We start from the raw sequence: 26,970 nt of genomic DNA, 5'->3' as shown, positions 1-26,970 counted from the left end.
GTCTTTGGCCTGTGACTGGGATTCAGAAATCCAAATCTTAAAGGACCCTTGCAGGGTGTGGAACTGCTTCCCTCCCACAGAGGAGAGACTTGCCATGGTGCATCTGGTGCTGTTTTGTCCCAGCAAAGCAGTTGTATGGCTGCACTCGTGCTTAGAGTTTATTGTGAAACAGTGAAAAGCAGCAACCAGGTTATCTACTCTCTGTGTGAGCTTCTGTCCCTTGCTGTTGAACAGTTACTCAATGGCGACCATCAGTCTTTTGTCCTTGGAGAGGCAGTATACCCTGTTCCAAATGTACTCCAGGAAGGGGAATGTTCTCTCCCAGTGCAGCCCAGGGATTCCCTACACCATGCTCTTTGCTCCAAGGCCTCTGCCCTCCTTCTCCCCAGGAACTCCACTGCACTCACCAGCTCGACTCTGCTGAATGGTGTAGACTTCTAAAAGCTCAGAATTTGAGCTCTGCTGCTTGTAAAAACTTGTGATCCATCCTCCTGATCCCCAGTCAGTGGTTTTGGGGAAGTGTTTTTCTTACACAAACCCAACACACTGCTATCTCTTCCCCTCTCTCTTTCTATCTCTCTCATCTCTTTGCAAAAGGCTCTCTTTCCTCTGTGGCGGCTTTTCTCTCCCCTAATTTATGTCTCTGCACCTTGTACCTACCACAGTCTCTCCCTCTAATTGTGCATATTGTTCTTTTCACCCTCAGATCGATTTCCTAGGTGTTCAGAATGATTTGTTGTTAATCTAGCTGTGTTTGAGGGACGAGGCAAGCCCAGGATCCCCGTCCTACTCCACCATCTTAACTCTCTCCTCAGCTGTCTTCTTTGTTATTATATAGTGTCCTTTCTTGTCTCTTGTTACACTTTTTGTTTTTAAGTCTATTTTGTCTGATAATGGTATTGCTTCACACACTTTCTTTTGACATCCATTTGCATGACAGATGATTCTCCATTCCTTCACTTTTTTTTTTAAAGTTTATTTATTTTTTGAGAGAGACAGAGACAGCATAAGCAAGGGAGAGGCAGGGAGAGGCAGAGAGAGGCATATATATATGAAGAGGCATATATATATATACATATATATACATATGTACATATATACACATATATATACATATATATGTATATACACGTGTATATACATATATACACGTATATATATACATATATATGTATATATATATATATGACATATACCATATTAAGTTGATTGTCGTTTAAGTTTGAACCCATTCTTTACTCTTCTCTCCTCACATTTTAGCTATGTGTTATTGTATTTTATATACTTTTTTGTGTGTGAGTTCCTTGACTGATTTTTTATAGAAATAGTCATTTTTAATGCATTTGTGTTTCCTACCTCTATACTCACTTTTGGGCTCTCCTTTCCAAAGTGCCCCCTTTAATATTTCTTGTAGAGTTGGCTTAGTGGTCACAAGCTCCTTTAGTTTTTGTTTGTCTGGGAAACTCTACGTCTCTCCTTACTGTGAATGATAGCCTGGCTGGATAGAATATTCTTGGCTGCAGACTTTTCGTATTCAGTACTTTGAATGTATCATGCTGCTCTCTTCTGCTTTGCAAAGTTTCTGCTGAAAATCCCCTGCTAGCCTTATGTGTTTTCCCATGTAAGTTATTATCTTTTTTTTACTTTACACTTTAAAATTTTATATTTTTCAAGGGCGCCTGGGTGGCGCAGTCGGTTAAGCGTCCGACTTCAGCCAGGTCACGATCTCGCGGTCCGTGGGTTCGAGCCCCGCGTCGGGCTCTGGGCTGATGGCTCAGAGCCTGGAGCCTGTTTCCGATTCTGTGTCTCCCTCTCTCTCTGCCCCTCCCCCGTTCATGCTCTGTCTCTCTCTGTCCCAAAAATAAATAAACGTTGAAAAAAAAATTAAAAAAAAAATTTTATATTTTTCAGTATGTTTTGTCAACTTAATTACAGTATTTCTTGGTGTGGTTCTGCTTTTGTTGATTTTGTTGGGGTTTCTCTCTGCCTCCTGGATCTGGATATCTGTTTCTTCTCCCCAGATTAGGGAAGGTTTCATCTATTTTTTTCTTCAATTACATTTTCCTCCTCCCTTTTCTCTTCTTCTGGGATTCAGATAATATGAATGTTGTTACATTTGATGGAGTCACTGATTTCCCTAAGTCTTTTCTCATCATGCATAATTCCTTTATCTCTCTTTTCTTAAGTTTAATGACTTTCCATTACTCTATCTTCTAGGTCATTAATTTGTTCCTCTGCTTCTTCCAGCGTGCTGATCATTCCATCAAGCTTGTTTCTCATTTTGTTTATTGAACCCTTTGTCTCTACTATTCCTTATTTCTGTGTTAAGGGTCTCACTCATGTCTCCCATTCCTTTCTCAAGTCCAATGAGTATCCCTGTGGTCATTATTTTATATTCTCTATCAGGCATATTACTTGTATCTGTTTTGCTTAGATCACTGGCCATGACCTTTTCCTGCTCTTTCATTTGGAATAAATTTCTCTGTCTTCTCATTTTGTCTAAGTCTGTGCCTCTTTCTCTGTGTTAGGAACATCAGCTGTGTCTCCTGTTCTTAAGGGTATTGGCCTTATGAAGAATAGGTCACGTAGTGCACTGCAGTATAGTATCCTTCAGTGCCCAGGGCCTGGGACTTCCAGGTGTATCTCCACTGTGTGCTGCATGTGCTCTTCTGTTTTCTCCGGGCTGCTTTATCCCTCAAGCCAGTTGTCTGCAAAGGCTCACTTTGTCTGTTGTGGGCAGTTTTGGATTCCTAGCCTGAATGTGACATATTTTTACTAGGTGTACTCTGGTCCTTTGTGAAATGAGACCTGTCACCACCACCACCTGAATCCAGGCTCTGCAAAACCCTTGGGGAAGTGCAATGTGAGCAGGTCTTCTAGGGGTGGGGCCTACTGCATGTGGACGGAGGCAAGGATGAATTGGAGGAGTAGTTCCACCCGAGTGTGTGTGGGATGGGGTAGGGTTTGGTGTAATTAAGTAGTGCCACCTGCAGGTGGTCCTGTGGTTTTGAGAGATAGGGGAAGGTAATGGCACTATCCAGTTCCTTTGTTCTTGGAGGGGTTTTCTGTGAACACTGTCTCTCTAGAATGCACTCTGAAATGAATGAATAGCCTTCCCATTGTGTATCCCTGGCGCTCTTCAGATTGCTGTTTCCACATTGTATGTCTGTGAGTTGTTGCCTGCCTCTGTTCCAAGAGCAGCATGATACCCTCCAGTCTCTATCCCATCCTAGCCCACTGACCTTTAAAAGTCCAGGCTTTAAGTCTGGCTCATTGCCAGAACTCATGAAATTCAACCCCTCTCACCTTCTAAGGCAATTGCTATAGGGATTTGTTTTCCCTGCATATTCTCCTGTGTGCTAATCTGTCTTTCATCCATCTCTGCAGCCACAGCTCCCTTCCCATCACAATGGCCACAACCTGTTTCCCTCCCGAACCACAGCTCTGCACTAATTACCCTCTTTGATGTGACCTCTCCTCTACTGTTAGCTGTGCAGTTGTTCTGCCAGTCTTTAGGTCAATTTATGGGGGGTATTTAGAATGATGTGATAGTTATTTAGTTGTATTCATGGGACAAGGGGAACTTATGGTCCTCCTACTCTGCCACCATCTTCCAACCTCTGTAACTTCTTTTGTTCTATATGATTGGTGCTTTTTTATTTGATTTCTGCCTAAGAAATCTTCGTTTCTCCTCAGGTCATGATGCCTTTGTCCTGTGTTTTCCTCTAGTAGTTTGTAGATTTAGCTTTTACCTTTAGGTCTGTAAGCTATTGAGTTAACTTTTGGGTATAGCTGAGGCATGAATCAAGGTTCAATATTTTCCCTACTGATATCTAGTTGATGCAGCACCATTTATTAAAGTGACTTCCTCATTGAATTATACTGCCACTTCAGCCCATGATTTGACTGTACATGTATGGTTCTATTTCTGAACTGTGTTGTGTTTCATTGTATATGTCTATCCTTATGCCAGTGCCACACTGTCTTGATTATGTAGTTTTATAGTAAAATTTACAATCAGTATAAGCCCTACAACTTTGTTCCTCTTTTTCATTTATTTTTGGGAAAGAGAGAGACAGAGCATGAACGGGGGAGGGGCAGAGAGAGAGGGAGACACAGAATCGGAAACAGGCTCCTGGCTCTGAGCCATCAGCCCAGAGCCCGACGCGGGGCTCGAACTCACGGACCGCGAAATCGTGACCTGGCTGAAGTCGGACGCTTAACCGACTGCGCCACCCAGGCGCCCCTGTTCCTCTTTTTCAAGACTGCCAAACTATTTCTATAGGAAAATAAGTTCCACATATTTAATAATTGATGTACAAAAGAACTTCAAATGCTAAATCGATTTATAAGTTGGTGAATACCAGTGCTCAAATTGATTCTAATTAATACCCCCATCTAGCTACGTTGGTGTTTGGAAATAAAATTTCTTAGTAGTCCTTTTTAAAGAACTCTGAAAACTGTAGCATCACTTTGCACATTTTTTTTAAGTTGAAGCATTAATTAATTAGTAAAGAACATAGTGATGCACTCTATTTTTGCTGTTTGCAGCAACTTCTATTGTTGCTCTAGGAGCATGCATGAAAGGAAGCCATTTTTCCATGGTATAATCCAAAAGGTAAATAAACTAGATGACTATTTTTGTGCTAGAAAGTCATATTTAAGGATATTTCTGATGCACTTACATAACTTAATGGAAGATTTCAAAAGCTACAAGTCCATGGTTGGACAGCATCACTGCCAATTGATGTTATCATCCTGACAAGTCTTTTTTGTATTCGCACAACATTTCTTTGTTTTATAGTTCTGCTGTTATAAACAGTCATTCAACTCTCAGCACCCAGGGGTTCCAATGTGAGACAAATACCCCTACAACTTAACTATTAGGATCACTGCAGCCCATACGTAGGAGTGGAGGAGAGGACATGTGAGCGTAGCCAAACAAACAAAAAATCCTCAGTGTTCTACAATTCTGTGGCTCTCTGTTCTTGCTGATCCCAGAGGACTTGAAGTGTCCTGGGAAGCAGCTGGGAAACGGAGTGTGGGTATAAGCTTGAATGAGTGCCTCCTGATGTAAGGTGAGTGACTTTAAAATCTTTAGGTACAGTGATGTTTGAAGATGAAACTGTGAAGAAACCAACTGGTTTTAGAATAAGAGAACAATTTCTATTTATGACAGAGGCTGAGAGCTGTTATGGAATGCAGGCATCCGGGAGCTCATGGCTATAAAAAGAGGAAGGAACCTGAGGCAGCCAGCTCAGCGAGGAGGCTGTGCACAGGTGGATGGGCAAGCCAGCCTATCCACCCTTTGGCAGAGCACTTGTTTGAGGGATACTACTCATTTGAAGCCCTTGGGGACCACCTGCAGGAGCTTCACTTTGGTTTCTAGTAAAGGGTGTGGGACAAGTATACAGACAGAAAGTCTGACTTATTAAATGTCCATGGAAGCAGAAAAGTTTTGCCTGATATTGCCCTAAAATGTGAGGGTGATCTAAAAAGCTTTTGGATTTCAGCAAATGCAAGCTCCTCCTGGTGCATATAAGTGGAAGAGTCTGAGACACTTGGAGCTGATTTGTATCCTTTGACAAAAGGGAGACCAAAAGCCTATTTCCCCATCCCTGGGTACCTTGTATCCCAGGTTTTTCCCCATTTTAGTTAACACTTTTTTTCCTAAACCTCCAAATGCATGTGCAATATGGTGGTAAATGGTGTTGGGTAATGTAGCAGTGAGAGAGGAGAACCCATGGGTCTCATTGCATTGGCTCCTGGCATCCTTGGACCAGTTTCTGCCCCAGGAGGGTCACCCATATTCCAGATACTGCTGCGGCAGCAATCCCTGACTCCATAAGCACTGATGACCAAACTATATTCATTGCAATAAAAGGAGTTGACCATTCTCTGCCCCCAACATTCTGTTTCCCCACAATTGTGACTGATTCCTCAATTTTAAAGTCCCTCAAATCTTGTTATATCTAATACAGAACTTTTTAAAAAGTTGAGTAGATTATTGTGCGCATCTGCCATACAAATGAGCTTCAAGATATTGTAGGATGATGTACATTTACAATTATTTAAATTAATGAGAATATTTATTTATACACAAAAGAGAAGTGGAGTGATTATACTAATATGAAACAAAGTAGATTTTTAACACAAAATTGTTATTAGAAACAAAGGACAGGGGCGCCTGGGTGGCTCAGTCGGTTGAGCGTCCGACTTCGGCTCAGGTCGCGATCTCGCGGTCCGCGAGTTCGAGCCCCGCGTGGGGCTCTGGGCTGATGGCTCAGAGCCTGAAGCCTGCTTCCGATTCTGTGTCTCCCTCTTTCTCTGCCCCTCCCCCGTTCATGCTGTGTCTCTCTCTGTCTCAAAAATAAATAAACGTTGAAAAAAATTTATAAAAAAAAAAAAGAAACAAAGGACATTGTATAACAATGAAATGGTCCATCTATGAGGATGATGTAGCAATTCTAAATCAGTATGTACCTGACAGCAGTCTCAAAATACATTAAAATTGACATAGAAAAGAAGTAGAAAATTCAGTAATAATAGTTGGAGACTTTAGTATGCTACGTTCAAAAATTTATTTAATAAAGTTTTTATAGAAAACTAGGCAGAAGATCAACAAGGAATAGAAGACTTGAATGATACTATAAACCAACTGACATTAAATATTGTAATTATTACAGTTGGATTTATGTATGCCATTTACTCTTTGTTGTATATGCTTCATATACTTTCTGTTTCTATACTCATTTTATTTGCATAAAGTGAATTTTTCTAGTGTAATATTTTATTCCTTTAGTGATTTTTCACTATATATGTTTTTTGAAGTACAGTTGACATACAACATTATATTAGTTTCAGGTGTACAATGTAGTGATTTGACATTGCCATACATTACAAAATGATCACCATGACAAGTCTAGTTACCATCTGTCACCACATGTAGTTATTAAGGTATAACTGACTATATTCCCTTTGCTTTCTTTGTATCCCCATGCCTTATTTTATAACTGGAAGTTTGTACTTCTTAATCCTCTTCACCTATTTTGCCCATCTTTCCCCTGCCCCCTCTTCACCCCTCTGGCAGCAGTTTGTTCTTTGTTTTTATGAGTCTGTTTCTATTTTGTTTTCTTTGTTCATTTTTTTGTTTGTTTTTTAGATTCCACATGTGAGTGATATCACACCAAATATGTCTTTCTTTGTCTGACTTCATTTCGCATAATACTGTCTGGTTCACCCATGTTGTCACAAATGGCAAGATTTCATTCTTTTTTATGACTAATATTCCACTCTATGTATATATATATGTGTGTATATATATATATATATATATATATATATTTCTATCTCTATATATCTATCTATCTATCTATCTATACACACACATACCCCACATCTTTATCCATTCATCTGTCAGTGGGTACTGAGGTTGCTTCCATAATTTGGCTATTGTAAATAATCTTGCAATAAACATAGGGTGCATATACCTTTTCCAATTAGTATTTTTGTTGTCTTTAGGTAGATACCTAGGGATAGAGTTACTAAATCATATGGTAGTTTTGTTTTTAATTTTTTGAGGAAACTTTATATAGTTTTTCTTAGCTGTTACACCAATTTATGTCCCGCCCCAACAGTGCATAAGGGTTTAATGCATGAGGGTTTATCCATATCCTTACCAACATGTTATTTCTTGTCTTTTTGATGATGAGTGATGTTGAGCATCTTCTCATGTGTGCGTTGGCCATCTGTATGTCCTCTGTGGAGAAATATCTATTCAGTTCCTCTGTCCATTTATTAATCAGATTATTTGGGGTTTTTTGGTATTGGGTTGTTTGGATTCTTTATATAATTTGGATGTTAACTGCTTATCAGGTATGTGATTTGCAGATATTGTCTCCCATTCATCATGTTGCCTTTTTGTTTTGTTGATGGTTTCCTTGGCTGTGCTAAAGGTTTTTAGTTTGATATAGTCCTAATAGTTTATTTTTGCTTATGTTTCCCTTGCCTGAGGAGATAATTCAGAAAAATATTGTGGAGGCTGATGTCCCAAGAAATTACTGCATATGTTTTCTTTTAGGAGTTTAATGTTTTCAGGTCTCACATTTAAGTGGTTAGCCCATTTTAGTTAACTTTGATATATGGTGGAAGAAAGTGATCTAGTTTCATTCTTTCACATGTAAACGAGCTGTTTTCTCAACACCATTTATTGGAAAGACTTTTCCCCCCATTGTATATTCTTGCCTCCTTTGTTGTAGATTGCCCATGTAAGCATGTGTTTATAACTGGGCTCTATTGTCTGCTTTGTTGATCTATGTGTCTTTGTGTGTGTGTGTGTGTGTGTGTGTGTGTGCACCAATAATGTACTGTTTTGATTACTAGAGCTTTGTAGTGTAGTTTGAAATCAAGGAGCATGATACCTCCAGCTTAGCTCTTTCTCAAGAATATTTTGGTTATTTTTGGGTCTTTTGTGGTTCTATACAAATTTTAGGATTGTCTGTAATATTTCTGTGAAAAAAATGCCATTGATAATTTTGATAGAGATTGTATTGAATCTGTAGATTGCTTTGAGTATACACATTTTAACAATATTAATTCGTCTAATCCATGAGCAGGGTTTATCTTTCCATTTGTATGTGTCGTCTTCAGTTTCTTTCATGAGTGGCTTACAGTTCTCACTATAAGGTCTTTCACCTCCTTGGTTAAATGCTTAGGTATTTTATCTTTCTGATGCAGTTGTAAATGGGATTATTTTTTTAACTTCTCTTTCTGCTAGGTCATTATAAGTGTATATACACTTACATATAATGTGTATACATTATAAGTGTACACAACAGATTTTTGTATGTCCATTTTGTATCCTGAAAATTTACTTAATTCATCTATTGTAATCATTTTTTAGAGGAGTCTTTAGGGTTTTCTATATATATAGTTTTATGTCATCTGCAAATAGTGACTGTTTTCCTTTTTTACCAATTTGTCTGATATAAGTATTGCTATGCCAGTTTTCTTTTTATTTCTATTTGCATGGGTTATTTTTTTCCATCCTTTCATTTTCAATATGTACATGTCTTTTGGTCTGAAGTGAGTCTCTTGTAAGCAGCATATGGTTGGATCTTGATGTTTTTTTTGTTTTTTGTTTTTTTAATCCATTAAGGCACCCTATGTCTTTTGACTAGAGCATTCATCCAATTATGTTTCAAGTAATTATTGATAGACATGTACACATTGTCATTTTGTTCAGTGTTTACTGTTTGTTCTTGTAGTTCTCTGTTCCTTTTTTTTTTCTCTTGCTCTCTTTCTTTGTGAATCAATGATTTTATCTAGTGTTACTGTTGGATTCCTTTTTATTTTTTGTATATTATAGTTTTATGGTTTGAGGTTACTCTGAGGTTCATATATAACATTCTGTACATATAGCAGTCTATTTTAAGTTGATGGTTACTTAAGTTCAAACACTATGTAAAAATGCTACACTTTTACTTCCCCTTCACATTTTAATTTTTTGATGTCATATTTTACATTTTTAAATTTTGTGGATCTCTTACTAGTTATTTTAGACATAGTTGATTTTACTAATGTTGACTTTTAACCTTGATAATAGCTTTATAAGTGGTTGATCTACCACTTTTACTATATGTTTCCTTTTCTTAGTGAAATTTTTTCATTCATAATTTTCTTCTAGTTTTGGCCTTTTCTTTCTCACTTAAAGAATTTACTTCAACATTTCTTATAAGGCTGATTTAGTGGTAATGAACTTCTTTAACTTTTGATTCCAAAACTCTGTATTTCTCCCTCAATTCTGAATGATAACCTTGCCAGGTAGGGTATTCTCAATAGTTTTGTTTTTTTTTTTTAAGCACTTTGAATATTTCATTGTACTCCTTTATGGTCTGCGATGTTTCTGCTGAAAATCAGCTGACAGACTTACAGTGGTTCCCTTGCATGTAACTAATTGCTTTTTCCTTGCTGCTTTTAAGAGTTTGTCTTTAATTTCTTATATTCTAATCATTATGTGTCTTTATATGAGCATCTTTGGGCTCATCTTTTTTGGGACTCTCTTTACTTCCTTGACCTGGATGTTTGTGTCTTTTCCCAGATTAGGAATGTTTTCAGCTATGTTTTCATTCAAATAACTTTTTCGCCTTTTTTTCTCTCTCTTCTCCTTCTTGGACCTTTGTAATGCAATTGTTAGTGTGTTTGATGCTTTCCCAGGGGTTCCCTAAAGTATCTTTTAAAATCCATCCTTCCTTCCTTTTTGCTGTTCTGCTTGGCTGAATTCCTCTACCCTCTCTTCCAGATTCCTGATTTGTTCTTCTGTATTATGTAATCTGGTGTTGATTCTGTTTAGTATGTCTTTTATTTGTTATTGTATTCTTTAGCTCTGATTGAACTTTTTAATATTTTCTCTTTTGTTGAAGTTGTCCCTGAGATCATTCACTCTTCTCCCAAATTTGGTGAGCATCTTTATGACTATTATTTTGAACCATTTGTCAGGTAGCTTGCTTATCTACATTTCATTTAGTTCTTTTTTGAGGTTTTGTCTTATTCTTTCATTTGGACCATGTTCCTCTGTCTCCTCATTTTGTCTAACTCTCTGTGTTTATTTCTTTGGATTAAGTAGATCAACTATGTCTTCTGTTCTTGAAAGAGGGGCCTTATATACAGGGTCTCCTTTGGGGCCCAGAAGCACCATCCCCCCTGGTTATCAGAACTACATGCTCCAGGGATGTCACCTCTGTGGGTTTCATATGTCCTCCTATCATGGCTGAGCCGTGACTGCTGTGGGCACACTGGTGGGCTTGACTGGCCCCTGGTGTGGTTGACTGTGAAACCAGGCCACTACTGTTGTGAGTGTGCTGGTGGGCAAGGATGCTCCTCCTTCCCTTCTGCCCTGTGGGAGTCCCTAGAGGAGGGTGTGGTTTCAGCTGATGCTTCCCACCAGGTGCTGTGGGGATGGGAGTTAGGTGGAAGCCACTTGGGAAGTGTGCCTGCTTGGGTGGGCAGGGTAGGTGGGGTGAGTCCCCAGGGTGGGGAGAGTGGTGCTAGCAAGGTGCATGGAAGTTACCAGAAATGGTACCCACCAGCACCAGGTCAGCTAGTTAGAAGGAGAATAATAAAAATTGTACCACCACTTCCATTCCTGGAGAAAGTTCTTATAGATCCCAGCCCCTCTAGCAGATACCCTAAAATTAGTCAAATAATCTCCTTCATGCATGGTCCAATTACTTTTCAAACTTCTGGCTCTATGCTGAGTCATGGAGTGAGTGGTATAGTGCTCTGGCTCTTTAAGATTGGAGTCTTAATATCCTGTAGCCCTTTGGTTCTTCTCGAGTTAAGCTGGGCTGATTTTCAAAGTCAGATTTTATATGGGCTCATCTACTCAGTGCAGGTCCTCAGGGTAGGGATGCCAGATGTGGGGCTTGATCCCCTTGCTCCTGAGAGATAACCTCCATTTTGTGATATCCCTCTGCTTTTGGTTTGTTACTCTGGGGGCATGAGTTCCTACTAGACTCTCTGCCCCTCTTACCCATCTCTATATGGCTTTTTCATTATATTTTTAGTTGCAGAATAACTATTCTGTTAGTCTTAAGGTAGTTCTCCTAGAGAGTTGTTCTATAGGTAGCTGTAGTTTTGGTGTACATGGGAGGAGGGGAGCTCAGGATCCTCCTGTTTTACCACTTGAATCTCACCCTCCTGATATTTTCCCTGTCAAATGTATTTTTGCATTATTTTTTTAGTGGTTGCTCTAAACTTACCATATACATCTTAACTTAGAAAATCTACTTTAGGGGCACCTGGGTGGCTCAGTCAGTTAAGTGGCTGACTTTGGCTCGGGTTGTGGTCTCATGGTTTGTGAGTTTCAGCCCTGAGTTGGGCTCTGTGCTGAAAGCTCAGAGCCAAGAGCCTGCTTCTGATTCTGTGTCTCCCTCTCTCTCTGCCCCTCCCGCTCACGCTTTGTCTCTCTCTCTCAAGAATAAATGAACATTAGAAAAAAATTTTTTTAAGAAATGTACTTTAGACTTATGCTAATTTCATTCTAATTAGATATAGAAGCCTTGCTTGTATATTGCTGCTTCTTTTATTTGTGTTATTGTTTTTATGTTACAAACCCAACAATATATTGTTGCAATACATAATTAAAGTAATGCAAGCTTTATATAATTTTATGTCCTTAAAGAAGTTTCTAAAATAAAGAAAAGCAAATATAGATTTATAGAGTTTAATATGTTAACCATTTAAAAATTTTTAAAGTATTTTTATTTTTATTATTAAAGAGAGAGAGAGAGAGAGAGAGAGAGAGAGCGAGCTGGGGGAGAGGGAAAGAGGGAGACAGAGAGAGAATCTTAAGCTCCAAGCTCATGACCTGTGCTGAAATCAAGAGTCAGACACTCAACCAACTGAGCCACCAAGGCACCCCATCGATATGTTAACCTTTTTATTTACCATTCTTTGTTCTCTTTATTTGTTCTTACGGCATTCAAGTTATTAAGTTACCGTGTCCTTACTCAGTAAAACTTTGATCACACCCACATCCTTTATGCTGTTATTGTTAAATATATTACAATTCTATGTATTATAAATCCAACAACAGTTCTGTGCACATATGTCCAATAGCTTTTCAAATCAGTCAAGGTGAGAAAGGGAAACAAATTTGTGTTTTGTAATTAAACATTTTTTAAAAATTGTAATTAAAATTTGCTAAGAAATCAGTTGTTAATTTACTGAGATTGTCTTGCGTATTATCATTCATTTTTCTATTGCTTCTCTTAAAATTTTTCTTCATCTTTGAGCATTTTTACCAATGTGACTTGTGTGTGGAACTCTTGGAGTTTGTTGAGCTTCTTGAATTTTCATCATGTTTCGTAAATTTCAGCCTTTTTTTCCTTGAATGTTTTTTCTTCTACTTCCTCTCTTCTCTCCTTCTGGTAGTAACATTATGACTGTGTTGATGTACTTAATGTTGTTTCACATTTTTCTAAGGTTCTGTTTATTTTTCTTTATGCTTTTCCCCCCTTCAGAATGTACAGTCTTTATCAATCTATGTTCAAATTCACTAAATCTTTCTTTTGCCGAGAATATTCAAATTTGCTATTGATTTCTTTTTTCATTCCAGTATTGTACTTTTTAATTCCAGAATTTCAGTTTGGGTTTGTTTTTTTTTAAGTCATTTCTATCTCTTCATTAATACTCTCTATTTGATGAGAAGTTGTATTTACACATACCTTCTTTACTTCTTTAGGCATGGTTTCTTTACTTATTTGAACATATTTTTTTAAGTTTTTATCTTAATTCCAGTTAGTGACTTGAACATATTTTTAATGGATGGTTTGAGATTTTTGTGAAGTCTGAAATTAGGCCCTCTTACAGGTGGTTTTAGTTGCCTGCATTTTCCCTGTTTGTATAGTGTATGTAATGTAGGTCACATTCTCCTGGCTTTTTTGCATGTCTTGTATTTAGGGAGCGGGGTTCTTATTTTTATTATTACATGATCATGCCATCACACGGCATTTTTTTTCTTTGAACTTTTACACCTAATAGAAACCAACATCATTCAAGCACTTAATTATAGTTTACCTTGTGTTCTTTGCTTCTGTTTCATGTGTAACAAATGGAGCAAGAATATTTTATCTTTAATTATAATACAAATATACAATAAGTTATTCATGAACCTAAAATGTTCCTCATTCCCAGCATGCAGAACAAACAGGAAAACTTTGCCTTGCTTCCTCTTGATACTACTTAACCCCTAAGAGACCTACAAGGAAAAAGATGAAGACAAACTATCAAGAGCAAAAAGGCACAGAATCTCTGTAGAATGGTCCCTATACCCATCTTCTTAGTACATTTGAACACCAAAAAAAGAGACAGAAATAACAGTTTTCCCATCAAGAAGCACTGCCTGGAGAGTAACTTGACCCAGCATCTCCTCCTGAAGTTGAATAGCACCTAGGTTACAGGAGACCCCAAAGGTCTAGGGCTCAAGGACCACTAGATGGCAATAGTGTAATTGTAGGATGGACTGCAGATATTGTGGAGGCTCCAGGCACTCCTACCATGGGCGTTCTGGTTTGATTCATAATGCTGGAAGCTCTTGACTTAGTTTATATCTCAAGATGATAGGGAGTCATGGGCTTAACATTTTCAGGCCTCTGTTGCTCCAGTTATTTTTTTATTGTTGTAAAATATGCATGCCATAAAATTTACTATTTTAACCATTTTTAATTGTATAGTTTGGCTGTGTTAAAGGCATTCATGTTGTGTTAGACATCACCAATATTCATCTCTAGAACTTTTTCATAATCTCCTTCGGAAACACTGTACCCATTTAACAGGAACCCCCCGTTCTCACTCCCAGCCCCTATCACATTCTGTTTCTATGGAAGTGACTACCCTCAGTACCTCATGTTAAGTTCACTTATAAAATATTTGTTATTTTTTGACTGGCTGTTTCACTTAACATACTGTCTCTCAGGTTCACCTGTGCTGTAGCATGTATCAGAATTTCATTCCTCTTTAAGGTTGAATAACAATCTTTCTTGTACCGTTTGCTGCTTTTTCGTGTAAAGCAAAAAGGACCATGTCCATTGTATTTTGTCTGTCCATTTGTTCATTCATCTGCTGTAGAATACTTGTTTCCACGTTTTGTCTATTGTGAATAATGCTGGTATGAACATGATGTACAAATAAATATGTGTTTAAGTCCCCACTTTCAGTTCTTTTGGGTATATACCCTGAAGGGGAATTGCTGGATCATATGGTGATCCTATATGTAACCTCTTGAGGAACTGCCATTCCCTTTTCCACTGTGGCTGCACCGTTTTCCATTTTCACCAGCAGTGCACATGGTTTCCAGTTTATCCACATCCTTACCAACACTTGTTTTGTTTTTGTGAATAGTAGTCACTTTAGTGGATGTGAAGTGATATGGGTTTGATTTGTGTTTCCCTAATGTTTAGCAATGTTGAGCATCTGTTCATGTGCTTATTAGCCATTTGTGTATCTTTTTGGAGAAATGTCTATTCAAGTCTTTTGGCCATTTTTGAATTCGGTTGTTTTGTTGTTGTTTTGTCATGAATTTTGTTGATATCTGGACATTTTAGGTAATGTATGATAGCAACTTTGGAAATTGATTGACCTCCTTGTCTCGGTGGATTGTTTGCTTGTTTATTTGTTTAGTGGCCTAAATTTGTTTAGTGGAGTATTTTGGTAAAGTCTGTTTCCCCTGTGAAGCCTGTAATGACACACACCTCAGAGGTTATAGTCTTGGGTATGTGCACCTTTACTTGAGATGACTAGCTGGGCTTTGACTGTTTCTTTACCTAATTTTTCTCTTGTCTGCCTCATTGGGTATCACATCTAGCTTTTAGTTGCTTCATAGTCTTGTCCAGTTAATTTAAGGCAGGTATATTTGTTGAGACTAGTTATTGGGAGTAGTTGGTAGCCTCTGATCTCTGCTTGCCTCTCTAAGCATGAGACTTACACCCTACCTTCAGGCTTAAAACAGGATAGGATGATCAGGGCCTGTTGTACCAGGGATAGAGTCTCTGGGTAGGGGCTTGGATACACTGATCAGATATTTAGCCTATTCAACTTGAAGGGGATAAGAAATGCTGAAGAACTGCTCTTCCTGGTGATGGAGAGCTAAAGGGAGAGGGGACCTCATTTTCTTGGTTACCAGCCTGGAGTGGAGCTTCTGTGAAGCTGAATTGCAGTGAGGGAGAGAACAAATAGGTCTTAGCTCATGTGCTAAGGGCTTACACTGTTCTTACTGTGATTTAGTAGATTTTTCTTGAGTACACGTTTCTTTATTTGCTATATGCTTTTAGGGCAATTTCAGAGACTTGAAAAACAATTTTAATACTTTATTTGGCAGTTATTGTTGTTTCAGTGGGAAACTGGTCCACAGGGTTCCTCACACCAGCATTCTGGAAGTGGACTTCATGAACTTTCATTCTTTAAATTCAGCATGCAGGGGTGCCTGGCTGGCTTAGTTGGTAGAGCATGTGACTCTTGATTGTCATGAGTCAAGCCCCACATTTGGCATGGAGCCTACTTAAAATAAAAACTAAAACAATTTTTTTCTTAAATATAGCATGTATTTGGGGGGTACTGGGGCATTCTTTTAAGTAGACACAGTGTGATTAACACATTCAGGAAATTCAACATGGATTTTGCACTAATATCTGGTAACTAGTCTACAGTGCTTACTAGGAGGGGCTTTCTTGGGCTCAGCTGTACGGTCCACATTTGCTTCAGACACACTCAGGGACACAGGACAGGAGCCATAGCTAGTGCTGTGCCCTCTCCTGCTGAAGGTTGGCAGCAGAGGCAAAGCATGGCTCAGGGGCCTGGAGGCAGAGCTGCAGTAGGCAATGCCACAGCAGCCCTGCCTTATGAGCCTTGTGCCCCCTAGGGTAAAGTCACAGAGGCAGAGCTCCCAAGCCCCACAGGAGACATACTTGTTCCCAGAGGCATTGCACTCGGGAGTCCAAGTAATAGGATCTCTACCAGGTGTTCACCGACCTCCAGTCAGGTGCTATTTGTCCATCAGAGGTCATTTCTAAGTGTTATCTTCTGGCCACATGGCTGTCAGCTTCCTAGAACCAGAAAGTGAACCTTGAGTCACATTCTCATGTAGAAAGAAAATGGGTTTTATAAGTCTTTTCTTGACAACGGTCCATATTTAGATTTTGCCAATTGCCCTAATACTGTCCTTTATAGCAACGTTTTTTTTTTTTTTCATTTAGCATCGTATGTGTTGAGTTACCATGTCTTAGTTTTCTTTTATCTGCAACAGTTCTTTAGCCTTTCTTTGTCTTTAGAACCTTGTCTTTTAAAACATTTTTTTAATGCTTATTTATTTTTTGAGAGAGACAGAGACAGAGAGACAGAGCACAAGCAGGGGAGAGGCAAGAAAGAGGGAGACACAGAATCTGAAGCAGGCTGTCAGCCTGAGCTGTCAGCACAGAGCCCGACGTGGGGCTTGAACTCACTAACTGTGAGATCATGACCTGAGCCGAAGTCAGACTCTTAACTGACTGAGCCAACCAGGTGCCCCAGGACCTTGCCTTTTTTAGAGTGCAAACCAGCAAATTCATAGTCTACTTCACAGTTTCCTCATATTTAAATTCAAGTGATGCACTTTGGCAGGAATACCAGATATAATGTTGTATCCTTCTCAGTGCATCCACTCAGGAAGCATGTAATATTGATTTGTCCCATTGCTGATGATAACTTGAGCCACTTGGTTAGGTGATGTCTGTCAGGGTCTATAGAGTACTGTAAAGGTAAGCTTTTCTCTTAATAATTAATGAAAAACTGATGGAGGTGATTAAGGGAGACTATGTGGCAGTCTTATATTCCTCAACAAACTTTTATCCACTTGCTTTAGTATCCATTAATGATTCTTGCTAAATTGGTTTTTATTGTGATGTTGCCAAATGATGATGTTTTAACTCATCCATTCTTCCTACTCTGTCATTACTTATTAGCCCCATTTCACTGTTTTCAAGTACATATTGTAATACCTGTAATTCTGTTCCTCCATGAATCACTGACTTCCTGTGTTCATTATACTAAATTATTAAGAATTAGAATGTCCAGTTAGAATTAGGTACTTTATTTTTTAAAAAGTAATTTCCCTATAAAGGTAACTACAGAGTTACTTTTAAATGAGTATAGCTGATAACATGTTACATTCGTTTCAGATGTGCAACTTAGTGATTTGACAAGTTTATACATTATGCTGTGTTCACTGTAAGTATAGCTACCATCTGTCCCATTACATCCCTATTGTAACATCATTTACTACTGAATGAGAGAATATATGTGCAAATGATATATCTGATAAGGGTTAATATCCAAAATATTAAGATACAAGTTATCTTTATAGAACTTACACAACTCAACACCAAAAAAAAAACCCCAATATAGTTAAAAAATGGACACAAGATCTGAATAGACATTTTTCCTAAGAAGACGTACAAGTGGCTAACAGACACATGGAAAGATACTCAACATCACTCATCAGGGAAATGCAAATCAAAACCACAATAAGATATTATCTCACACCGATTAGAATGGCTAAACTCTAGAATTAGGTACTTTAACCTGAAGTGAAGAAACCTGTCAGACAAACATTTTGACATATCTGAAGTGGGACAAATCTGTGTCTCAACGGTTGGGAGACCATCTTGCTGCAGGTTCCTCATACAGGAAGGAGGGACCCATGTGATGGAGAGGCCTGGGCACCTGCTCATGGTTCTGTCTGACTATACATGGGATATATGAGGGTAACCTAAGAGAGTACAAGAAACTGTGTAAAATGTCAAATCACTGAGTGAGAGAAAAGGTCTGCTGCCCAAATGGTTGAAAAGAGAGCCATATGAGAAAGGTAAATTTTGAAAATTGACTAACCTGGGGCGCCTGGGTGGCGCAGTCGGTTAAGCGTCCGACTTCAGCCAGGTCACGATCTCGCGGTCCGTGAGTTCGAGCCCCGCGTCGGGCTCTGGGCTGATGGCTCAGAGCCTGGAGCCTGTTTCCGATTCTGTGTCTCCCTCTCTCTCTGCCCCTCCCCCGTTCATGCTCTGTCTCTCTCTGTCCCAAAAATAAAAATAAACGTTGAAAAAAAAAAAAGAAAAAAAATTAAAAAAAAAAAGAAAATTGACTAACCTGTTTAAGCACCAAGTCATTGAAGCCTATACTAATAAAATTATCATATAAATGGCTTACAGTAAATGCATGAGAGAACTGGACTTCAACATAAAACTTCATGCCAAAGAATATTTGTGACTCTGGGTCACATGATGAGCTCAAAAATGTTTCTTTAATAAAGGCTTGACTTGTTTGGGTCAGCTTGTGTTCATTGCAAAAAAATACCTGTATTTGCCACTTTTAGTGGTTTTTCATGCTGCTATTTATAGACTAACTTAAAGATTCTTAAAATGGTGACTAGTATGGCATTCAATATTCTTTTCAATTTTATTTTCAAGTAAAAGTTCCTTTTTAAAGTATATAGTTTGTAAACCTCTTGCTTTGTACTTTTCTGACCTTTTTATCTCACTCTTTCACAGGTACTTCCTATTTAACAGACATTGTGTGGTGGGCAGGCACAATTGCAAGTAAGTACCCAGTGTGGTGAACAGTTTGATGTGCTTTCTTTCTTAAGATCAGTCATTCCTCTAGCAGGACTGCAGAGGTTGGAATGAGTGTGGCTGCATTCTTTGGACTGTGGACCAGGGTGGGAGTCATGGTTGGGAGGAGGTAGAGGGTCCTACTTCCTGCAATAAGCCCTGAATTTAGTCCAGGTCAGACTGTCCTGGTTCCAAAGAAATTAAAATAGCTCCTGCTTACTCATCTGTAGTCAGGCTGTTGGCACTTGGTGAAATTTCTTGTTTTGTCGAACGTAATTGGTTTTACAAAGGAGAGTTTCTTCAATCAGACTGATAAAAGAGGTCGCATGCAGAGGTTATGTGCTATCATATAAAAATTAATAGGATTAGAGTTCAGAACCCTAAATATATAAAGAAAAATTATACTATAAAATTCAACAATATTATGAGGTTTATTTGTCACACATTGCCTTTCAGGCAAGATGTTACCTAGCAGATATTATTTCCTTTTTTTGAGGAGCTCATCTTTAAGCTCTCTTAGTATAGCCCTGAATGCAGTCCTATGCAGGCAGTTGTGTTTCTACCTGGTATATCAGCAGCGTGTCACTGTGGCCCAGTGGTCTATACTGGAGTTAAGTCCCAGGCCATTGAAGGGGCTCAAGAAATTCTATGCGATTAGTTGTAAAACAAGGATGTGTTAAGGGGAAAGTGGAAATATACTCTGTTGCGCCTACTGTCAATCATTGCCATTTAGTTTGGGAAATTCCACAGAGGAAACTAGTCTTCCAGTTTGGGTCAGTGACTCTCTGGGGCCTGCTCTCCCCTGCCTTCAGGACCTTTAATTATGCAATAATGCTCCACATTTGCTTCCTTACAAGTAATAGAGAAGAAATAGCCCTTTCAGAACAGCTCCTTGCCCAATTAAACTCTGATCATTGCTGAAAGAGAGCTGTAATTGCAAGTGGTATCCTTGTGATTCTCTTGACAGTGGCTGTTGGCCAGATTGGAAACTTCCTGGCTTACACGGCGGTCCCCACAGTCCTGGTGACTCCACTGGGTGCCCTTGGAGTGCCGTTTGGGTGAGAGCTGGGAGTCTGTGTTTTTGTTTTTAACATGTAGTTAAAAAAAAAAAACTTTCCATTTTAATTGTCTCTATAATAGTAAAAGCAAAATTGTAACTAATTGTAACTTCAGTATTCTACTCTGTATGGTTTAATTTTATCCTTTCAATTTTGTTTTGTGAATTATTAACCTTTCTCATAGAAATTTGCTTTGGTATATTTCAGACCCTAACTTATGTGTGGACATCAGTAAGTATGATCCTATCATTCTTCTGGTCTTTGCCCTGGAAGACTTAGAGACTAGAGTCTTCCTGCTGCCTTGACAAGTGATTCTGAGAAATCATTAAGCAAAACTAGTCAGTTACTGTTTTATCTGGGTAGCTAGAATCCTCTACCAGACACTGGACAATTCTCCCACTCCACCCTGGAAAATTATGGAGTTGGGACAAATGACACATGGGCACCAATGGGTGTAAAATAGAGTTCATGACTCATAACAATCTATAGCACATGGATCCCCACAGCTAGGAGAAGGGTTTCTCTTTGGTCCAGAGGGAAATGAGGGAGGTGGGACTTTGGGTTTTTATTGTTAGAAAGTGAGTGGGATGGAGGTTCCCACACTCAGGTGGGGCTTGTGTGGTTTGAAATTTCTGCCAGTGCCAGGGACTGAGGACACCAAAGGTCTAAGGGTATGAGCAGGCTTTCTTATCAGGTTGCCCAGATGTGGGGCAAAGGGAAAAAGGTAGGACTGGGGGCTCGAAGGCTGCCAGCCAGCATGCATTACAAGTAGAGTCTTTTTATTACATTTGGCATACCTAAAAAAATGATTTTATGAAACATTTATTAAATAGCTTAATACATATCCTCCTGTGAACCTATTTATATTCTGTTTTACCTTTGGAGAAGTTATTAATAAACAGAGATATAATAGAAGATAAATAAAATCCAAGTTTCTAACTCATTTATTTATTGGTATTCTGCTGCATTCCAGACAGACTCTCAGAGAAGGGTGTCTTATGATTACATTTAAATTGTACTTTAAAGTTAATTAGGCTTTAAAGTTCTGTAGGCTGAAAGCACAAACGTGTTTTCTAGAGGTTAACTTTGGAAATGTGTTTGTAGGATGTTGCTCTTATCCCAAAAGGCTAATATCGCATGTGGCTTGATGTTGCTTTGTGTCTGGATGGCCCTTAAGAGCTTGGATTGCATGAGTGGTGCTCACTTTGGGGAATCACTGCTCCAACTTCCTAGAGCCCAACCTCACTCTGATTTGTTCTCCTGAAAAAAAAAAATCAGGCAAATAATCTGACCCTGGAATCTTTGCACATTGCACATTTAATATGCATATATTAAAATACCTTGCTTAGTTAAGACCCAAAGAACTGTTTCTGTGGACTTTAGCAGTTATTAAGTCACCTCACCAGAAATGTTCACTTCTCCAAATCTTCAGGAGATAGACTAGAAATAGAATACAGAGCCCCAAAATAGGTCCACTTTTCTCTGTAATGACTCAGTGTATGATAATCATAACAACATAGTACTTTTAAAAGAAGTTTAGGGTGCCTGGGGCTCTCAGTCAGTTAAGAGTTCAACTTGGGCTCAGGTCATGATCTCACAGCTTGTGAGTTCAAGCTCTGTGTCGGGCTCTGTGCTGACAGCTCAGAGGCTGGAGCCTGCTTCAGATTCTCTGTCTCCCTCTCTCTGTGCCCCTCCCCGACTCACATGCGCGCGTGCTCTCTCTCTCTCTCTCTCTCTCTCAAAATAAATAAACATTAAAAAAATTATAAAAGAAGTTTAAAAACACTTTTTATTTGGAAATAATTTCCAAATTACATAAAAGTTACAAGATTAAGAATAATTAAAATTCAGGGTAGGGGAGTGTCTGGTTGGCTGAGTGTCTGACTCTTGATCTAAGCTCAGGTCTTTATCTCAGGGTTGTGAGTCTAAGCCCTGCCCTGGGCTCCATGCTGGGCTCCACGCTGGGTGTAGAGCCTACTTAAGAAAAAAAAAAGAATAATCAAAACAGGTGATGGGTTAAATAAGTGATGGGGATTAAAGTGTGCCCTTTTGATGAGCACCAGGTGGAGTCTGTAAGTGGTTGAGACACTGTATTGTACACCTGAAACTAATACTACACTGTATGTTAACTGGAATTTAAATAAAAACTTTAAAACAAAAGAATAATCAAAACAACACTCATAACGCTCACCTAGACACAGCTATTGTTGCTATTTTATCCCTTTTGCTCTACCAGTTGCTTTCTCTGTATCAAGGTTTCTCAACCTCAATATTGTTGGCATTTGAGACCAGATCATTCGTTGTGAGGGCTGATTTGTACATTGTAGGGCGCTTATTAGTAGCATTGTGGACTCCACTGATCAGATGCCAGTAGTACCCCTCCCCCCCCAAATATATCCAGACACTGCAAATGTCCTTGGGGAGGAAGCAGATCATCCCTAGTTGAGAACCATTGTTCTATATGAATGTGGTGTTTCTTTGGTTTTTTGTTTGTTTTGTGAGGTCTTTTTGATCTGCTAGAATACTATGTATTCTATCATGATTCTTCACCTTTAAACACATCAATTTGTATTTCTTAACATGACAAATATTCTTTCCTAACATGACAAGTAACTTTATTTATTTATTTTGAGAGAGACAGAGACAGCGTGAGTGGATGAGGGGCAGGTAGGGAGACAGAGAATCCCAAGCAGGCTCTACACTGTGAGCATGGAGCCCAATGTGGGGCTTGAACTCACGAAACCTTGAGATCATGACCTGAGCCAAAACCAAGAGTCAGAACCTTAACTGACTGAGCCACCCAGGCACCCCACAAATATTCTTTAATAACTATAGTACAATGATCAATTTCAATAAATTTAACATTGTAATACATGTGTCTAATCTGCCTTCCATATTCCAATTTTGTTAATTGTCCCCTTATACCCTTATTTTATGCTATTATTCTTTATACCTTTATTCTTACCATTTATACCATTATTTTTATACCATTGTTTTTCATTTGTGCCATCATTTTTCCTCCTAGCACAGGATCTAATCTAGTATTGGAAACTGCATTTAACAGTCATGTCTCTAGTCTAAAAGAGAGAGGGTTTTTTTTTCCTTTAAATTATATTGGGAAAACTGGTAAGCAATTTGTAGGAACATCAATTTAAATCATAGAACCATCAAAATAAGTGAATAAAGCATTATATACTGGATGGCCATCAAGTGTGGAAATAGAGGCAAATACAACATTGAATGGTTTGTTGATACTATTGCAGTGCATGACTCATATGAATTATGTGATATATTGAAGTATGTCATCCTGCTCAGTAGTGCAGAGTTCAGCGTTCGGTGTAAAGCTGTGGCAAATCCAATGAGTTAATGTACCCAGTAATCCATTACATATAGCTGTAGACATTTTCTGTCTCTGATTTTTACTGAATAAGTTTGCATCTTTACTTTAGCACAACCCATAGTATGTGTGATGGAGGTTTAATCTGTAAAAGAGGAGGGGAAAAAAAGTTAGCTATATTTCCATGGTTTATGGCCCATGGATAAGAAAAATTTTATTTTTACAACTTGAAAAAAAGAGTATCTTTCAGATGTTGAAAGGATAAGAAGTGTCTAAAGTTTGAAGTAATAAAAATGAAAAGTTTAACTTACTACAATAAAAAATAAAATGGAAAAAGATTTAAGTTAAATATGTCAGTAATTAAAGCTATGATATAAGGGATTTTTTGAAAAAAATTTTAATGTTTATTTTTGAGAGAGAGAGAGAGAGAGAGAGCGTGAGTGGGGGAAGGGCAGAGAGAACACTCCACCCAACAGTAGAATTCACATTTTCCCAAGTATATATGGAACATTTTCTGGCATAGACCATATGCTAGGCAATAAAAATAATCATCAATAAATGTGAAAGTATTGAAACCATACAAAATACTTTCTCTGATTGCAATAGAATGAAATCAGAAAGCAAAATCACCGAAATAAATGAAATAGAGAACAGAAATACAACAGTGAAAAGCAGCAAAACCCAAAGGTTTTTCTTTAAAAAGATCAACAAATTGATAACCCTTCAGCTAGATTGACAAAGACTGAAATTACTAAAATCAGAAACAAAAGAGGGATATTGCCACCAGCTCTACAGAAATAGAAAAATTATAAGCAAATAAACAACAGTATGTCAACAAATTAGATAACTTAGATGAATTGGTCACATTTCTAGAAAGACTCAAACTACCGAAAATGTTTTAAGAATAGAAAATCTGAATAGACTTACAACAAGTAAAGAGATTGAATTAGTAATATAAAAACTTCCAACAAAGAAAAATTCAAGTAGTGGTGGTTTCACTTGAGGTGAGTACTTTCAAGCATTTAGAGAAGAATTAATAGAATTCTTTACAAACTTTTCCCAAAAATAGGAGAGATGGGAACCCTTCCCAACTCAGTCTATAAGGCAATATTACCCTGGTAAGAAAACCAAAGAAATCAGCAGAAAAGAAAACTGTAAACCATTCTCTTATTAACGTATATGCAGATATCCTCAACAAAACACTAGCTAATTTAAATTCAGCAATATATAAAAAGGATTATACAGTATGACCAAGTGGGATTTATCTCAAGAATGCAAGATAGATTTAGCATCAGTGTAAATTAGTTAATACACCTCATCAATAGAATAAATACATGTCAATAGACATAGCAAAATCCTTTTATAAAATTCAGTACCCCTTCATGATGAAAACAATCAATATGCTAGAAATAGAGGGTAACTTCCTAACCTGGCAAAGAACCTCTGTGAATCCCCCTCCCCCACCCCCCACCCTCAGCTAACATCATATTTAATGGTTAAAGACTGGATGATTTCCCCCTTAGATCAGGAAAAAGCCATCTACTTTTGCCACTTATATTCAGCATTGTACTAAAGGTTCTAGCCACTGTAGCTGGGCAAGCAAATTGAATGAACAAAAATGAATTAAAAGACACCTGGATTGGAAAGGAAGGTGTCAAACTATCTCTGTTAGCAGAGGACATGATCTTATGTATGGAAAATCCTAAGGACCTGCTAGGAAACTGTTAGAACTAATAAACAAGTTCAGCAAGGTTGCTATATATATGCTCAATATAAAAAATCAATTGTATCTGTATATAGTAGCAGTGGGCAAGCCAAAAATGAAAATTAAGGAAACAATTCAGTTATAAAATAGTACCAAAACGAATACTTAAGAATACATTTTTATTTTTATTAAAAAAATTTTTTTAGCTTTTTTTTTTGAGAGAAAGAGAGACAAAGTGCAAGTAGGAGAGGGCAGAGAGAGAGGGAGAATCTGAGCTATTAGCACAGAGCCTGATGCACAGGGCCCAGACCTACTGCTTGTGAGATCATGACCTGAACTGAAGTCAGACGCTTAACCAACTGAGCCACCCAGGTGCCCCCATCCATTTTTCTTTCAAGTCCATTGAGCATCATCATGACCACCACTTTGAATTCCTTATCAGGTAGATTGTTTATCTCCATTTCATTTAATTATTTTCATGAGGTTTTTCTTATTCCTTTGTTTGGAGCGTATTTTTATGTCTCCTCATTTTGTTTGGCTTTCTGTGTTTGTTTCTATGAATTAGGTGAAACAGTATGTCTCCTGGTTGTTATTTATCCTCAAGTTAATTAACATACAGTGTAGGACAGTTAGTGCAGAAGTGGGCACAGGCCTGGCTGTCCTGGGGTGTTGATGCAGGGTGTGCCTTTGTGGGTCAGCTTGAGTTGATGTGGCTGATGGTTGGTGATCCAGGGGGTTCCGCATCAGGGCTACCCAGAGCTGAAGTAGATGCATGCTGGGGGTTTTCTGGGAGCTTTGTACCTGTGCTGCCTTGGTGAGATGGCTAGAGTTGTAGTGGGAGCACTTCAGGGGAGTCCCAGTGTCCACCATACTGGGGCGGTGTTAGTGGGATGGCTGGAGCTTGAGCAGGAATCAGTATGGGGGCCTCCTTGTGGAGACAGAGCCCTTATAGGCATCATTCTAGGGACTGCCTTGGGGCATATGCTGGGGTTGGTGTGAGCTAGAGGCCTGGTGCTCATTGAGGTGACATGCCAGCTCAGGCACCTGCACCCTACTCCGATCTGTGGTTTCAAGGTGGAAGGTGAACATAAACAGTGGTGCTGACAAGTACCTCTGAACCTGGAGAGAGTTCCAGCAGTTTCTCTACTACTTGGCAAGTGCTACAGGCTTATTTCACTTCAATTCTAGTTTCCCTTTAAGCCATAGCTTTTTTTTCTGTGTCCTAGGGCAGGTGAATATGCATGCAGGTAGGTCCCCTAGTGCTATTCCTTCCCACTATAGTTGTAGCATCAGGGGTGGGGTTTCCATGTTTACCATGCCTCTGTCTCTTTTGCCAGTTGCTGTGTGGTCCCTCTATCCTTTGTTGTGCAGAAGCTATTCAGTCAACCCTCAGTTCTTCAGGAGGAATTGCTTTGTATTTGGTGTAGATTTGCTGTGTCCCTGGAAGGATGTGAGTTCAGGGTCTTTCTATGTTACCATCTTGAACCCTCTGAAAACTACAAGATTTTGATGAAAGAAATTGAAGACACATACAAATGGAAAGAAATCTCATATTCATGGGCTGGAATAATTAATATTGTTTAAATGTTGATACTATGCAAAACCATCTATAGATTAAGTGCAGTCCTTATCAGAATTTTAATGGCTTTTTTTCACAGATACAGAAATATAATCCTAAAATGTATATGGAACTACAAAGGTCTGCAAAAGCCAAAGCAACCTTGAGAATGAAAG

The 26,970-nt window shown here is 38.6% G+C and overlaps 1 protein-coding gene across 1 annotated transcript in view; it reads left to right on the top strand.

Moving 5' to 3' along the window:
• Positions 1-26,970, top strand: part of NIPA1 (NIPA magnesium transporter 1) — an 89,362-nt gene that overhangs the window by 15,551 nt on the left and 46,841 nt on the right. The window contains exons 2-3 of the mRNA XM_047086708.1: positions 19,077-19,124; positions 20,104-20,194. Of these exons, the coding sequence (XP_046942664.1) occupies positions 19,077-19,124; positions 20,104-20,194 (139 nt within the window). The remainder of the gene's footprint in view (positions 1-19,076; positions 19,125-20,103; positions 20,195-26,970) is intronic.

Source organism: Lynx rufus, unplaced genomic scaffold, assembly GCF_022079265.1.
Source record: "Lynx rufus isolate CCGP_SWC_20201006 ecotype Redwood Valley unplaced genomic scaffold, mLynRuf1.p SCAF_21, whole genome shotgun sequence".
Classification (NCBI taxonomy): domain Eukaryota; kingdom Metazoa; phylum Chordata; class Mammalia; order Carnivora; family Felidae; genus Lynx; species Lynx rufus.
The sequence above is the reverse complement of the archived record's forward strand: the minus strand, read 5'-3'. Positions and strand labels throughout refer to the sequence as shown.